Genomic DNA, 17835 nt, shown 5'->3' on the forward strand with positions numbered 1-17835 from the left:
ATGAAACTGAAATACCCTCAACCAGAACCCGGGTCAGATACGCTCCTTGATGGTTTGATGCAGTTTGAAAGCTAGTGATTTTTCGCTAAGGTTAAAAATAGCTAGTTACTCTTTTAGGGAAAATGAAAAAAAAAAAACTTTAATTATTTATTCACAAAAAAGTAGTGTGTGGTAATTTTGAGTGTTTACTTGAGAAAAGTAGCGTCGTAAACAAAACCTTTACAGTTATTTTAATGCACAGTCCTAAAAATTAAAAAAAAACTAATCACCCTAAACAACTTTTGTTCTAATGATCGGATTTTCACGAATTAAGTGTCAATCTTAATGGTTCCTGGGGGTGACCTCAAATATGCAAATTAATTAGTGCTAACTATTAATTAAGTCACGAGATCAGACACAAAAATGTACTTTCTCTGAGTAAACATATATTTTTTAACATATTTGGATTCTTAACCTTCAAAATATAGGGGGGGGGAACTAAATAATTTAAAATCAACGGTATTTGAAATAAAATTTAAAAAAACAGGTTGCGAAGAAAAGCAAAATTACTGGAGAAATAATAACAAATCATTTAGGAAGATAAAAAAATCGATTTTACCTACCTAGTAAGCATGATGTCATAAAAGTCATAAAAGATGCACAAAAACATCCAATAATAGGAAACCAGGGAAACGAAATCTTGAATAACACAAATGTATCACTGAAAAATAGGGTTTTTATTATGAGTAAAGATAGTATAGTTTATAAGCGAAAAAAGCTAAGAATTATAAACATATTTACAAACTTTTTAATCCTATAACATTGATTTATTAGTAATTTAATAAATTCCTTTTAGTAACTATTGTCAAGCATGTATTGGTAAAATTGTGGGAATTTACTACAATTAAACTGAGGAGTAAGGAAAATGTGGAATTTTTCTATATAATTTAAGAAACTTTATTTTTAAAAAAAGTTTGTCGAAATTTTTGAAAATATATGTTTTGAACATGAGCAAAATAAGAATTGTTCATATCGTTTTGCCTGGATCAGTTCTTGTTATATTAAGTCTTGCGATATAATATCAATGTTTCATCTAGAATTGCAGTACGAAACTGCAATTCTATATGAAATTAGGTTCTTTGAGAAAATTCCTAATTTCCTACATTTTCTTTCCTAAATTTTTATATATTTATGATATTTCTTTAAAGCACATTAAAATAGAATGCTGTCTAAAATTTAAAAATAAGAAAAAAGTTTAATTCCACCCAATCTAATCTTACTTTATTGAATTTTTCGATGAAGTAAGTTTTAAAAATAATTATAATTAAATTCCTAGTGCACTTTGGCATCCAAATAGAGTCTCGGTGCAGCCATCTAGTGTGGCAGAAACTAGACGTCCAAATTAACATGGTCAACGGTATCTCACCCATTGTGGTGGTCCTGAAAGTGTGGATACCACTTCTATACAACGCACTAGGTCTGCTCATCGGGAAGACTGATTGTGCAGCTCATTAGAAATAAAAATAATAAAAAAGTTTTAAAAAATTATTTATATTTCCTTTATTAAATAAACTGTAAACTAACCTTCAAATACGCATCTTACAGATCTATAAAAGTACTGTCCATAACAATTATAAATTAACTTACTTGAGATCATTAGCATGAGATGTTGATGTGAACTCTGATGTGAAATTGTTTTTTACTTCACAGCAATCTGTCACATTTGGAATCCCTCCGAAAGAGGAGCAGTTGTTAGCTTTCAGCTCTAATGGAGGCTCAATGTAGCCGCTTATTAAGGATCCGAAACCAATAAAACAGGTTATGGGTAAGCTCAGCAATGTTCCAATTAATACACTCTGAAATAAAAATAGAGTATGAGTTATGAGTAAAAATTAAATAATATTAAGATAAAGAGGAATGAATAATTTAACTGATATTTCATATAGTATTTTATTTAAACACTTCGTTAAAAACTATACAAAATTCTTCAACGAAGATACACTAAAGGTTTTCTGTTAAGACGTCAATAAAAAAATTATTTTTATTTGAGCGAGTACTTTTGTAATTATAAAAAAATGCGTAGACTTCAAACATTTTGGAAATAAAAGTTAATGTTCAAGAAAACCAAGGTTTAGCTAATAATCTCAAGTTGCTGTCAAATTTCATTCTAAATAAAGTGAGCCATCATGAAATTGAGGTAAATTTACTATTAAAATTTAACCTTACAGAGAAAGGGCACCAAATAAATCATAAAATCATCCAAAAGAAAAATTAAACTTTTTTGTACAATTTAGGCAATATGTTATTTTCTTTATTTTGAGAAAACTTGAGAGCTTAAATTATTCTTCAAAGAAAAATTATTGCTTTAAAAAATGGGGGGATTGAACCATAAATTGTCATAAAAACAAATGGCTATCGTCCATCTTCTGTTTCTAATTCTGTTTCTAACCAGAAATTGATTCATTCGATAAGCTTCATATTATATTGTATATTTGTTTCCAATTCAAATTTAAGAAATAAAAATGGTGATTATATTTCAAAAACCGTATTCATACTAAACTTTTAAAATTTAGAATAAGAAAAATCAATCAAAAGTCGAACAATTTATTTAGAAAAATAATAAATATTGATGAAAATATTGAAATTATCAAATCAACCTTTTCAGATACTTTTCGAGATAAAACGCCAAACAGAAAAATGGCGAACATCGGTCCTTCTAAAGTGCCGATAAGACTAACACCCAGCTGCTTCAGACTTTGGACATTGAAAAAGCTAAATGTGAGACTAATACACGTTATTCCAAAAAAGAAACCTGTAACCAAACAAATAAGTTCGTTAAAATAAACAATTTGGTTACAAATACTACATTTTGGCTTGTTTATCGCTTTTTGGCATTAATATTTGTCTCATGCATAGTTATTCACCGATTCTTGCCGCAACAGTTATTACTAACTAAATGACAAAAATATGCCAAAGAAAATAACTATTAGCATTTATTCAGTTAACTCTTTCTATTATTGACCATTTTTAACTTTAATATTGAACTGATGCGTAGTTTTCTTGATGCAACAATTATTACTAACTACACAAAAATACACTAAAAACAAATATTTATTAATAATTTTCCAACGAATTCTTTCTATTCTTAAGCACCTATTCGTTGCAATATTTTTTTTTCATTTGCACCCTCCGAAATTCGCCACATGCCTGGACACCGTCTACCGAGATGAAAAAGTCAAGGAATCACATACCTACAGATGGTTTAGATCAGGGATGGGCAAACTTTTTTGGTCGTGGGCCAAAAATCTAGAAAAAAAAGTTTGGTGGGCCGAGTAAAAACTTCTGAAATAAAATAAAGTCAATTCATCATTGAGTGCATGTCACTCTACATCAACTTTGCGTTTTTTAGTTGCCATTTTGGGATAAAAAATTTTTACAAATAACTGAAAAAGGCAGTAGCCATTTTATACATTTAATAATTTCACCATTATTTTCAATGACGTTGTATGTGTGCAACCTTTCCATACGCAGTAAATTATGTTAGAACTCGAGCCGGCAGAAAAATCCGTTCGTTGGAACTTAAAACGCGTAGTCAGCCTCATGTGAAGTACAATTCACCTATATTAGATTCCATATGTCTGCTCCTCGAGAAAGACAAATACTAGTTGGAGCTAATCTACAGCTATTCTATAAAGAACTTTTGCTTTCAACATTTTACCAGTTAAAGCTGTTTGTGCTAACTATTTTAATTAATTTATGTTTTGTAAAACAAAAATAAAGAAAGTGAAAAGGTCATCAGTACTTTGTTAAAAAAGAAATCAACAAAAATAGTTTTAAACAAAGTAGATATATTCGCCACTGATCGGCTAGTTAAAATTCTGTCCGCGGGCCGGATAAAATCTTCCGGCGGGCCACAGTTGGCTCGCGGGCCGTAGTTTCCCCATCCCTGGTTTAGATGATTAGGATATAAATACATCCCTACAACTTGCTTGTAAATTTTTCATCATAATAGTTTCATCTATTCTTATTAATTTTTAATGTTTCGCTTAAAAAAACACTTTCAACCTTTACGCACTTTTGTGAATGAACAGTTAAAAAAATGCAATATATTATTCCCTAAATTATCGCATACAGGACAACACGTAGCATTTTCTGTGAGAGATTTTCAGAAAGTGTTGGAAATATCCAAAATTTGTTTCGTCAGTAGACATAACTAAAGAACTGGATTCATGAATAAAGTAGCGACACGGTGATTTTATTTTAACCGTCGTTGAACAGGCGGCCCAATTTTATGGGGGGTTTGCGACAACTAATGCTTAACTACGTAGCCTTGTAATTTTAAACCTAATCTAGAAAATAAGGGAACTCCTGGATCAAGTATTGGGAGAAATTTGCCTTCGTTGAGGAAAAGAATTCAAAATATAAAAGCAATCAAAGATAATAGTAATACATCCAAATGGAAAAACGCGCTTGGCAGTAATGAAACCAAGAGGAGTTAAACGAACGTGAAAATGAAAAAAATTGGAAAAATATGATAACCAAAGCTGACGTCGTCAGGGGGTACCAGCTTCAGATGTCATAAAAGCAAAACTTTTTCTATCGAGAAAGCAAGACAAAAGTCTAAAAATTGTCTTTTCTGTACCCCAAAAGTTTTGCCATAATCCAGGAAAAGAATTCATAATATACAATAAAACACAGAAGAATACAATATAAAATAGCAGGCCAGGTGGCCGAGCGGTTAGCGTGCCTGACTGCGAAGCCATAGGCTGCGGGTTCGAATCCCGCTCTGGGCATGGATGTTTCTCTCTCTCTTTGTGCTGTCCTCTGTTGTGTGTGTGTATAATGTGTGTGAATGTGGCCCACCCTTTAAACGGGTTGTTTAAACGGGTTAAACAGTGTGGCGTGGGCAATGTTGCTCGCCTCCGTGACTTTGGTTCACAGGTGCCCACTGGGTAACGCGAAATAAGCAACAATTCTGGCATAGTATAGGCAAAGATTCAAATTCGGTGCCTGCCATTGGAAAAAAAAAGAAAAAACAATATAAAATACACTTTAAAATCAGAATAAAAACAAGACAAATACAAAATAAAAGTAAGAACTAAAGTTAACTTGAAAAATAAAAAAAATCCAATAACTAAGAATCCCAAACCGATTGCAAACCACAACTGAAATAAAATAAACATAAAAACAAACGCCCCCTATCCTGCGCAGTTTAAAGAAAAAAGGACAGAGGTTAAGAAAGTAAAGACGTCATTAAAAGAAAAGCTTGAGCAAGTAGACTCGAACAAGATTTGAATTTTGCTAAACCAAATGAGAAACTAATAATTATCAATCATTTTCTTAATTTTAAAATCAATATTACAGAAATTAAAGGGAAAACCATTATCATCTAAATTTTTAAAAAAATTACCAGTTGCCTCTTGAAAACTAAAAACATTATTTCAGATTTTATTAATTCTAAACAATTGAGAAAAAACTAAATTTTGAAAATTTTACTGCACAAATTAGCACTAAAATTACAGAAAAAAAATAACTTTAAAATTAAAAGATTTTCTTCTGTCTTAAACACCAATTTTAATTTGTTTATCAATAATATCAATTTTGAAATCTAAATATTCAACACTTAAGCAAATATCACTGGTTTTCTTCAAAACCAATATTTCTCGATAGAAAAAGTTTTGCATGTATGACATCTGAAGCTGGTACCCAGCTTTGGTTGTCATATTTTTTCAATTTTTTTCATTTTCACCTTCGTTGAGGACTTTTGGATGGAACTAACCCGCATTTGCGGTACAAGGAGAGGAAAACCACGAGAGCTTCCCACGGTTAGCCAGGTGACAAGGGGACTCTAACCCATGATCCATCTACCACTGAGGATATTTCACGTAAGCACTGTCTGTGGGGGGGTGCAAGCCGGATGCGGAATTCGTATCGACTGGGATTCGAACCCGGTTCACCTCATTGGAAGGAGAGTGCTCTATCCCCTGAGCCATCGCGGCTCAAGTTAATTGATTTAAATAGCTTAAAAAGGGATAAGGAATGTTTAAATTTATGAAATAACGGAAATTTGGAAGCTAGGAAATCTATAGGAGTTTTACGTATCGAAGTTAACAGCCAAGTTACAAGCTAATTAATTATTTTTACACATATAAATTATTTAAGAATGGAAATACGTCTGCCTCAATTATGGAAACATTACACCCTACAGTGTTCGGATTTTTTTTTCTCCTTTTTTTAATAATTCTTAAATTCAATGAGTAACAGCCTTTTTCTAAAAGGCGGACAAAAGTAATCCCAGTTGACAGTAAATTTCTAAAAACCCAAGTATAATACTTACTAAATAATTTGGCTAACTGTACATTTCTTTTTTCGCTTAACTTTAAGAGAGGCTGAATAAAATCAACCACGGTCACAGTTGACAGTGAGTTCAGAGCTGAAGAAATCGTACTTAGAGATCCGCTAAAAATCCCTGCTATACAAAGTCCAGTAAGTCCAGGGTAAATGCTCAATCGATTGACTATATAAAAGGGTACAATCTAAAAACAAATAAACGTTAGAAAATAAAATGCCGATTATAACTATTATTACTCTACTTTAAGAAAGTTAAAATCGTTATTTATAATTTATTCTTAAATATAAATAATAAATACAAGCAACTAGTCAAAATTTTTATACTACTAAATTTACCTGGTGTTTAATGAGCATTGTCTTTAGAAAACTGTCATAGATTTTAATACAAAATATAGGTAGGTTTAATAATGTGAAATAGAATTGTTTCATTTGTAAATAAATTTGTAATTAAAAGAACATGTAAAAACATGTAAATCTAATTTTAATACATTTATTCTAATTTTTTAATTATTAAATTCTAAATCTCACAAAACTGACAATCCAAAGTAGTTTAAGAGATATGAAGTCTTACTATGAGAAACCTATTACATTTAAAGTTACACTATCACAGATATTACTCTACTAATAAAGAGACTAACAGAAATTACTCTAATATTAATGTGGGCTCGGATAAAAATTCAGGGATACTGACCTCTAAAATAGAGCTCAAACTCATCTCTAGAGGTAAGTAACAACTTATTCCATTATCAATTTCAAACTGATTATCAGTTAGCCCCAGATAACTATCAATAGCAATTAAAGCCTTAATTAACAGAAAAATATTTTTAAAAAATTATAAAATTTAACCTCCATTATTTATTTTTAGTATGTTAGAGCTAGGTTTCATTGACTTTTTATTAGCATAAAATTATTATTTTAGATGGTAGTACAGTTAAAACGAGCACATTATTACTGTATCTCTATATAACATAAAATCATAATAGTCTGATACCGTTTTCCATTGTTGTCGGCGCATTTTTATTGGCCAGAAAATCACGTGGTAGGATCCAGTTTTCCCCCATTCATTTCCATATTGTTTAGGTTGTCATCAGCATAAAATTAACGAAAGCCCTAAAGGTAACAAGCGACTAGGGGAAGGACGATTCCATAATGTTAAAAACTTAGAGTTTCGTCGGAAGAGTAAAAATAGGGAAAGAGGGTAATTACACTGAGAATATTGGGGACTTTTTTGTTCGCTTCCTTGGCGTATTGGCTAAATTTCAAAGGTTTACCGTCACCGTTCGCATTTGTTTTTATGTTTATTTTTTGCGACGTTTGCTGTCATTTTCGAACTCGTATAAAATATGTTATTTGTTGAATTTTTTCGTTATGTCTTTGTTTTTATTATTGTTATCTGTTTTGCTTTTGTTTTCAATTTTTTTTTTACTTTAAAGTTAGTTAGGTCTTAATATATGTATGTTACCGGCAAAGTATGAAACGCCGGCATTGTATAGAATGCTGGATGTTTTTAGGCAAAGTATGAAATGTGAGAATTATACCGGGCAATGGCACTTGACCTTAAAAAAACATCAGTGTAGCGTATACCGGGCAAATATATACCGGGCAATGGCACTTGACCTTAAAAAAACATCAGCGTAGGGTATACCGGGCAAATACATACCGAGAAATGGCACTGAACCTAAAAAAACATAAGTGTAGGGTATACCGGGCAGTGGCACTTGACCTTAAAAAAACATCAGTGTAACGTAAACCGGGCAAATATATACCGGGCAATGGCACTTGACCTTAAAAAACATCAGTGTAGCGTATACCGGGAACTGATGTTTTTTAAGTTCAAGTGCCACTGCCTGGTTTATACACTAAATTCTTTTCATGATTTCCCCCCCCCTCACGCTCCTCCAACATGTACAGAATTGCTGGAGCAGCGACCGATAATTGTCAACAGTACTGAGGTACGTACCTCTCTGCATCAAAAACGTTCTTTGAAGATAAAGAAAAATCGAAACTGACTGTCTTCTCTGTAAAGCCTAATAATAAATTCTTTCCTTTTTGATGACCCTAGTTAAGTTTTTTTTTTCTTCCAGAAAATCCCGCCGAAATTTGACTTCCAATGTTGGTGCTAAAATAAGGCGATATTTTGCTAAGCTAAAACTCTCACCAGCAACGTTTTCCCGATATCGAGCTCATTTTCCCCTTTCTAAATTTTCTAAGTCCGTTTGTATTATGGAATCGTCCTGTCCCTAATCGCTTGTCTAAAGGTATTGTTTTCCGTTAAATATTTTTGTATCCCTAATTTAAAGTTCTTTTTCAGAACTGCTATTAATAGTGAAAATTTTAAAATATGGTTGTGAACTCATCAAATTTGTTTGAACAATTTAATGTATTAAGAATTCATTTATTTAAAGAAATTGATAATTAAAAAAATCACTTCTGTTCACCAAGAGATCTAAATGTTTATAATACTAATAGATAGTAATATTTGGAAGTGGGAAGAAGAGGCACAAGAGCGAAAGTTAACAGAATTCCTTTCAGTACATAGATGTTAAGTGAATATTTTTAACTTTAGTAGAAAAACTGTTTTCTGGCAAGAAAAAACAATTATTGCGAGGCAATCACCGGGGTTGGTGAGCGGTAGCGAACAGGGGGCTGTGCCTCCTAGTATTTTATAAAAAAATAATGTGTCGAATATGTGTTCATTCTGATTACTTTCAATGAGATTGCATAAATGTCATAAAGTCGCAGTTTAAAACTATCTTTCAACTCTCACAAATTCATGTTTTAAGTTCAACTGTGTAATAAACTAAATGTATTACAAAATAAAACATTTTCAGTAATTTTTTTCCTCGTAGTTCTGTCAGTCAAGTGGGCTATCGGCGCTATCAGAAAAGATTAAAATGAGTTCATGAGAAAATATTTTTGGAATTATATTAGAAGGAAGCATTCCTCTAAATTGCTTTTAAAAAAATATTCCAATAAGAAAAAAATTATTTTAACTGCTTTAATAATGAATCAAAAATCGAGATATTCTATTGTGTTACTCAATACAATTGAAAGAGTTAGTGGTTCGATCAAAATCGGATGAATCCAATGAGTCGGATCAAAATTCATTGAACGAATTTTTTGTGTCTTTGTGCTAGAAAGCAGAACCATTACGTTACCGTAAGATTGTTTATAATCATTATTGCTAGTATAAGAGAGGAAACTAAGATTTCAGAAGTTATCTTTGCTTTGCTCAATACAAATGAAAGAGTTAATGGTTCGATCAAAATCGGATGAATCCAATGAGTCGGATCAAAATTCATTGAACGAATATTTTGTGTCTTTGTGCTAGAAAGCAGAAACGTTACCGTAATATTGTTTATAATTATTATTGCTGGTATAAGAGAGGAAACTAATATTTCAGAAGTTATCTTTGCTTTGCTCAATACAAATGAAAGAGTTAATGGTTCGATCAAAATCGGATGAATCCAATGAGTCGGATCAAAATTCATTGAACGAATTTTTTGTGTCTTTGTGCTAGAAAGCAGAAACGTTACCGTAAGATTGTTTATAATTATTATTGCTAGTATAAGAGAGGAAACTAAGATTTCAGAAGTTATCTTTGCTTTGCTCAATACAATTGAAAGAGTTAATCGTTCGATCAAAATCGGATGAATCCAATGGGTCGGATCAAAATTCATTGAACGAATTTTTTGAGTCTTTGTGCTAAAAAGCAGATGCGTCACAGTGAGATTGTTTATGATTGTTATTGCTATTATAAGAGAGGAAACTAAGATTTAAGAAGTTATCTTTGTTTTTGAAAAATTCTCTTCATCCTCCTCCAATATTCTATTTTAATTTTTTGTTACAAATTTCATTCATTTTGATTATATACCGTAAATTGTGCGAGTTTAATTAATCTTTTGATTTTGTGAATAATTAAAAAATAAGCGCAACAAAAGGAAATCGGCCTTTTCTTTTACACAAAATAAATACAACTTTATGAAATACGCAGAGTAACGTATCATGTTGAGCAAAACGACTTGCGCATGCTCTGTAGATATTCGACAAAATTAAATATGTAAAAAAAAATTCTCGATCATTAGTTAAATCATTAACATTATTTTTAAAAAGTGACGAATAATTTTATTCTAGTGAATCAAAATTACTAAAAAATTAAACTTAATGTGTCTACAAATAAAAATTGTTTATATATAATGAAACAAGAATTACGGAGAACATGTTTGCTATTTATATCGTGACGTTTTATTATTTTGATCATATCAAAACAAATGATGTATTTTTTACACTAATATTTTACATGATCAATTAAAGCACGATTCTAAATGCGTCCCTCTAGATTAGAAAATCGTAAGGGCCGCTGTTTTGGGTATTCAACTTACATTTTGTTTTGCCGCACAAAAACTATAAGACATAGAAACTTGAAATTACTAAGGTGTATACAGGAATTATAAAGGAATAAAAAAATTAACATTCGTTTATTAGTTCAAAAATTAGTTACATCTGTCAGAAAAAATACTATAGGTGCCGCCAATAGGCCACAGGAATGCAATTACAAAATGGAAATTTGGCGTGATGAAAAAGTCACATTTGCTTTTGATCTTAAGACTTGGGTGGCTTATAGCTCTGTGTGATCAAAAAACGAGTTTATTGCCCATTCTTTAATATTTATTTATATTTTATTCGTTATGTCAGACATACTGATCCTCAGATACTGAGGCAGACTGATAAATGATCAATTAGAATGAGGATCACCGGATTACGTCACCATCATAGTATTTTTAAAGTTATCGGGAACCACGTGTTAATTTTTTGTTATGTAATTGTGCTGGTAAAACGTATTTCTATAAAACTTAATAATTTAAAATCAGTGGAAATTGAATTTGAAATAATTAATTTATGTTCGGAAAAGCGGGATTAACAAAGAAATCAGGAGGCTCCTCTACCCCCTGCTCACTAACGCTCGCCATACTATTATTGATGTCAATGATGCTTAATTAATCTTGAGAATAGGTACTGTTAAAACAAAAAAATTAAGTAATATTAATAAAGAAATCTTAATTGTTTAGGTGGGGAAAAAATCACCGTACTAATTTTGACGTAAATGTTGCTTAATGTTCAGGAGGGGAAAAAATCACCTTACTAATTTTGACGCAAATGTTGCTTAATTAATTTTGATAATAGGTACTGTTAAAACAAAAAAATTAAGTAATATTAATAAAGAAATTTTAATCAAATCACCGTACTAATTTTGACGCAAATGTTGCTTAATTAATTTTGAGAATAGGTTCTGTTAAAACAAAAAAATTAAGTAATATTAATAAAGAAATTTTAATTGTTTAGATGGAAAAAAAATCACCGTACTAATTTTGACGCAAATGTTGCTTAATTAATTTTGAGAATAGGTACTGTTAAAACAAAAAAATTAAGTAACATTAATAAAGAAATCTTAATTGTTTAGGAAGAAAAAAAAGTCACCGTACTAATTTTGATAACTGCGAAGTTGCTTAATTAATTTTGAGAATAGGTACTGTTAAAACAAAAAAAAAGTAACATTAATAAAAAAAATTTTAATTGTTTGGGAGGAAAAAAAATCACAGTACTAATTTTGACGCAAATGTTGCTTAATTAATCTTGATAATAGGTACTAATTAAAATTTATAGGCTATGACCAAAAAATCATTAATGAAAAAATTGAACTAATTCAGTTAGGAGAAACGTAAAAACTGGCCTTGCTATTATTGTTCCCCATAAACTTAATTAATTTTGGTTATAGGCAGTACTTTTAATATGATAATTAGTGCAGTTTTATCATACATATTAATATAGGTACAATTTGCATATCTGGTTCCCTTTAAAACTAATAAATGCTGTGCAGTTTTAATATATTTACTGTAGGAAGATGTTCTTTACGGGCCCTCGAAAGAGATATGTACCAGAAAAATTACTTGATTGTGTTAGTTTTGAAATTCATGAGTTCGACTAGAGCAACACCATTATGCCAAACGATACTGAATACAGTTACTCTCTATTTTGATGGGATAAACTACTGAAATGTGTTCCATTTACCTAATAACGTAAAGCCACCGGCGAGAACAAAAATAGTAATAAGTAAGAAAAGATTATATATTTTAGCTTTATTGATTATGGTGGTATGTGTTTTTCAGTTTAGCACATGATTTCACAGTATTGTTCATTACTAATTTATTGATCGTTTGCTTTTTTTACCCCGTACGAAGAAAGGGTATCCCGCAGTGGACTGATCGTTAAGACACGGTTACCAGCAGATCACCGAAGTCAAGCATCACTGGCTGCGGTCAGTGTGCGCCACTTGGATCAGTCTGCGTAGGGACCGTGGGTGTGCGGTTCTGGTTTAACTGTTCTGCCGTAAAGTGCTTGACTTCGTGTGCAGGTCGTCCGGCTACCGAAGCGGGGGTGTCAGCTCTAGTGCGACGTAAATTAACTACAACAATAATCTAGCGATAATTATTATAAAGAAAGAAAATCATTCTTATTTAAATCAATGGATTTAATATCATCTGTAAAGCACGATTGCATCAATGTCTTATATGATATCGACCATCTCACAATTGGGGTCATACCGAAATAAATGCTTAAATCGAAATTACAAAAAAATAAATCAATAAAAGAGTTACAAATTAATAAATTTGTCAATATTCATAGTGGAGGGCCGGGATAGTCAGGTTGGCAGGATGTTGGACTCGTGTTCGTGAGAACGAAAGTTCGAATCCAGTCAGCCGAAGAATCCCTGTGTATTAAATGGTGACTCATGCGCGTTAAACCCGTCTGGGTCACAAAGTCCTCCAAGTTCCCATAACAAATCAATACCTCTGGGGGTACTGATTTAGGAGTTCCCTTGCCTTCTGGATTGGGCTCAAAATTACAAAGTTACGGAGTTGAACATTAGTAGCAGTAAACTCAAAATTTGGATCAGCGGTTCAACAACGGTTATAAAATTGAAATATTTTTGATACAGTTCCGAAGATTTGAGGTACGGCCAACTCTGCCATCATGCCACCACAAAGTGTATATTATGATATTAATGCGGCATAACACTCATATGAAAATTTGATTTGAAAATTAAAATAAATTAATCAAACACACCCTTCTCAACTAGAGTTTAATTAACGATATTTACAGAACGTTATCATAACAAGGAAAATGCTGTTGTTAGTTTTATCGATCGATTTCACTTTCTCCAAGTATGAATTGCTCTGCTAAAACTTAGGTTGTTCTACGACATATCCCAAAAGTTTGAGTTCTTTAGCTTTTAGAAATGGAATGAATTAGATATTAGATTGCGTTAGAATATTAGATTTCTTACCTGATCATATTTTGACAGCCCCGTTTGATATTTATTTAAGATTGGATCGCACAAGTAATATATAGAGTATAATACAAGTCCAGCTAAGTAACACAAAGTATGGAGAAGGAATACAGGTAAGGTGCTCATTCTTAGAGTTCTGTCAAAACATTTACAATAATTAAAGATTAAATTAACTGCATTAAAATAAAGAAAATGAATAGGGTTGTTTTTTTTTAAATATAAAGAAAGGTTCAATTTTTTTATTTATCTAGAATTAAATTTTAAACAAAAGTTATATATTTCTTGCAAGAAGAAATGATAAAAAGAAAACTAAATTATTCCAATCCACATTTCTGAAACTACTCTTATTATATATTTCAGAATCCTTGTCAAAAATGTCGAAGGAAGAGTATACACTTTGAGTGTTCGAAGTTAAGATTTAAGAAATACATACCGGTAAGTTTCGTTTCTGTCCCCTTTTTCTTCATATTCTTTTTCAATTGATTTTTTTAGTGATATCGACACATTATAAAGAATAATTTTTATCTTAGGATGAGTGTTCTTTATGCAGAGATATCGCATTAAATTAAAGATGTGTCTTGAGAAAGACTTTTGGTTTTTCCCATTAATAGTTTTATGCTTAATATTATTTTATTATTTGTGTGTGTCTATATATATATATATATATATATATATATATATATATATATATATATATATATATATATATATATATATATATATATATATATATATATATATATATATATATATATATATATATATATATATATATATATATATATATATATATATATATATATATATATATATATATATATATATATATATATATATATATATATATATATATATATATATATATATATATATATGTCAGGAATGAATGATACGCAACTGAATATATAAAGTGGAGCAATATTAAAAATTCAGAAGTCAGAAGTATACAAAATAAAGCTCACATAATTCCAAGCCACAACAACGTAAAGCTGATAAAACTTGAAAGAATTTTTGAAAAAAATATACAAATTAACAAATTGTTATCAATTTACAAACAAAAATTACAAATTATTAATAAAAATTAACTTACATAAATTCAATTAACGACAGAAAAACAGGAACCATTTGACTAATAGAAAAACCACGGCAAAATAGAAAGTATTTTCAAAATAAAGAATCAAAATGGAAACGGATTCAACTGACAACATGGTTGCGTCGTCAGGGAGGGGGGGAGATTACATGATGTCAGCTCCCCTAAGGTCAGTACAGGAACCTTTTCTGCGGTTGTTAGCAAAATACCAGAAACAACCTTATACCCAACTCTATTAAACACTTTATTATTTGTCCAATAGATGAATCCTCTTTAGATTGTGCTAGAATATTACAGAATATTTAATGTGAAGAGACAACTAACCCTAATCTTATTTCGCGTTCTATTTAAGATAAAAAGATAATTTATGCACATTTGAGGAGAGAATTTATTGCATTATTAAAGAATTTAAAAAATTGAATACCAAACCTACTTAAATCATTTTTCAGTTACAAACCTTGCAGCTCGGCTACTTTTTTTGATGCTCAGCATTCTTTGCACTTCTAGTTGACTTGTTCCATAATTTCCGAATCCGAGAATAAAACCTCGAAGAAAGCAATTCCAGAATGTGTATCTGGCCGTAAAGTCAACCCTGAAACTGTAAATAAGTATTTCATCTGTATTAATACCAGTTTAAACACTTTCATAAAAAGTATATATATATATATATATATATATATATATATATATATATATACACACAAAACATCTGTATATACATCAATTTAAAAAGATCATAAAATAAATATAGGAAATAATTTTAGAATGTTCATCTAGGCTCACAATCAACCTAGCAGCTGTAAATATGTAAATAAATAATAGGTTTTGATACCAATTTTAACATGCTCATAAAAGGCAAGTAGAAAGCAATTTATCACAAATATATCGTGACATTATATCCAGAATATACTGAATTATAATGTCACGAACATGTTTTTCAAAGCAGTTCTAAATTGCTTTCACTAAAATTGATTGAATTTATAGTCTATGTAGTTACAAGAACAAATAATGAATGCAGTATCAACATTCGGTTTTTAAAAAAAAAAGTTGTTTAGCGTAAGTTCTTCCAGCTATTCTGGAATTGGAAAGTTTAATCATCTGATATTTTAGCCTCCAGATTTGTGATTAGGGCATTGAAACAAACATGTTATCCTCTTTGCAGTGAGTTCTCATAATCTGCCAGTCTCAAGCGGACTCTGTAGTTACAAGTTGCCACCGAAAGGTGTATCCTGGATGTCTAATCAATTTAAAACCAGTTGTACTGTTACCAAGAAGACGGGTCAAAGCCGCCATACGCTCTTGAGCTTGATATTGCTGCGTCGTCTGGAATAAGAATTTCCAGAAAACAATGTTCTGCAGAGAGTATCTTATACGCGCAGTCCAGTTTGTCCATCTCACTGCATTTGACTAGAATGTCGGCCTGGATTGCGAAGAAAATTCTACCCCCTTCTTCAGTGACATCAACTCTTATCTTCTACAAAATTTGTCACATTTCGATAGAGTTGACACATCAGTCTTGGCTACAACAAAAATCGGGCGTGTTCTATTCAGTGATAAATCCAGATTCCCCTTATAGAATTATTTCCAATCAAATCTGCATCTGGAAAGAATATAGAGCTCACGATCATCCTTCCTACGTAAAAGAAATCTACAGATTCGGTGATAAAGGAATCCTTGTCTTGGGGGGCAAAATGTTGGGAAGTCGTACACTACTCCACGCAGTCACAAATATCCCCAAAACATCTTTGAAATATCTCTTATGCAAAATAACTGGATACAACAGAGATCTCCAAGATATCTAAAATAAATAATCATGAAATATCTGTTAGAAATCCAGAGTTGCAACTCTGTGTGTCCAACAGATATTTGGATATTGCAATATTTACTTTATATCTCAGGCTGACCAGGTGGCCGAGTGGTTAGCGTGCCTGACTGTGGAGCCGATGGTTGCGGATTCGAATCAGGAACCCTACCATGAGCTCCATGGAATGAAATTCCATCTGGGAATGACGTCACGTTCCAACGGGAATTATTTTTCCCCACCACGAACACCTTGGAAAGAGTTTCTTGGCTGGAATTGGAACCGGTATCATTCCAACCAGTCTCCAGCACCTAGAATCGTCGTTCCAAGGAGGGAATGATGAATTTTTAAGGACTTAATACGAAATTTCGTCGATGAATGTCTTAATTTTTTTCTATTTCATAAGAGAAGATAACAAAATTTCTAAAAGATAAACGTGCCCGAGCCATTTTCAAGACGATAATTAAAAGAGAAATGTATTGTTTCATTAGTATGTGTGAACGAAAAGATACTTTCAGAGTTAACTAAGAAATTACGGCAAACTAAAAATAATTATGCTCTCATATGATAATTGTTACTATTTCTATGTTATTATTACGGGATATATTACTTGGTCAATACCTTTTTTTGAAGTTCCAATCATTTATTTTTTTAATTTTCTTTCGATGAACTTTTAGTTCAACAATATTTAACTTCCTTTCGAACGATAGCTCTTTATATTATACACCAATGGCAGCAGATTTAAAAGAATTTGTTACAGGCATGATGTATTATAAAGTAAACGATTTATTTATAATAAGAAATACAAAAAAAAATAAAAACGTTTCAAAAAATATTTATGAAATTTGTATTTATTTCTTCTTTTACTCATTTTAAAAAATTTTATTCTCATTCTTCCATTAAAATATATACTATAAAAGCTGCGGAAGTAGTTCCCTGAACTATAATTTTTAAGTATTTCATACGTAAAATGATTTTCCAAATCACGAAAAAAATTTTACCCAGTTCTATAAATTAATTTCTTGCGAACATATTTATTTAACTATCAATAAAAACAGTCACTTTTATAATGTAACAAATAAGCCAAAGTTATAAGCAAAGTAGTAACTTTAGTCATCCATACTGTTACAAATTTAATTAAAAACTAATGAACTTTTCTGAAATTAAATTAATTTCAAAGAGATCAAGGTAAACGTTAATTTTTTTGTCTGATAAAATTTGAATTCTTTCTGGCAATTACACTGGTTATCATAAATTAAGGAAAAT

At 30.9% G+C, this 17835-nt stretch overlaps 1 protein-coding gene across 1 annotated transcript in view; it reads right to left on the minus strand.

Moving 5' to 3' along the window:
* Positions 1 to 628: 628 nt before the first annotated feature.
* The window catches only part of LOC107447167 (putative sodium-dependent multivitamin transporter), a gene marked incomplete at its 3' end in the record, with an annotated part of 33059 nt that continues 15852 nt past the window's right edge, over positions 629 to 17835 (minus strand). Inside the window, 6 exon segments of the mRNA XM_087167416.1 lie at positions 629 to 700; positions 1627 to 1835; positions 2637 to 2791; positions 6317 to 6515; positions 13676 to 13814; positions 15226 to 15366. Of these exon segments, the coding sequence (XP_087023542.1) occupies positions 629 to 700; positions 1627 to 1835; positions 2637 to 2791; positions 6317 to 6515; positions 13676 to 13814; positions 15226 to 15366 (915 nt within the window).

This window comes from Parasteatoda tepidariorum, chromosome 7 (genome assembly GCF_982258835.1).
Source record: "Parasteatoda tepidariorum strain Cologne lab strain chromosome 7, Ptep-v5.0, whole genome shotgun sequence".
NCBI classification, from domain to species: domain Eukaryota; kingdom Metazoa; phylum Arthropoda; class Arachnida; order Araneae; family Theridiidae; genus Parasteatoda; species Parasteatoda tepidariorum.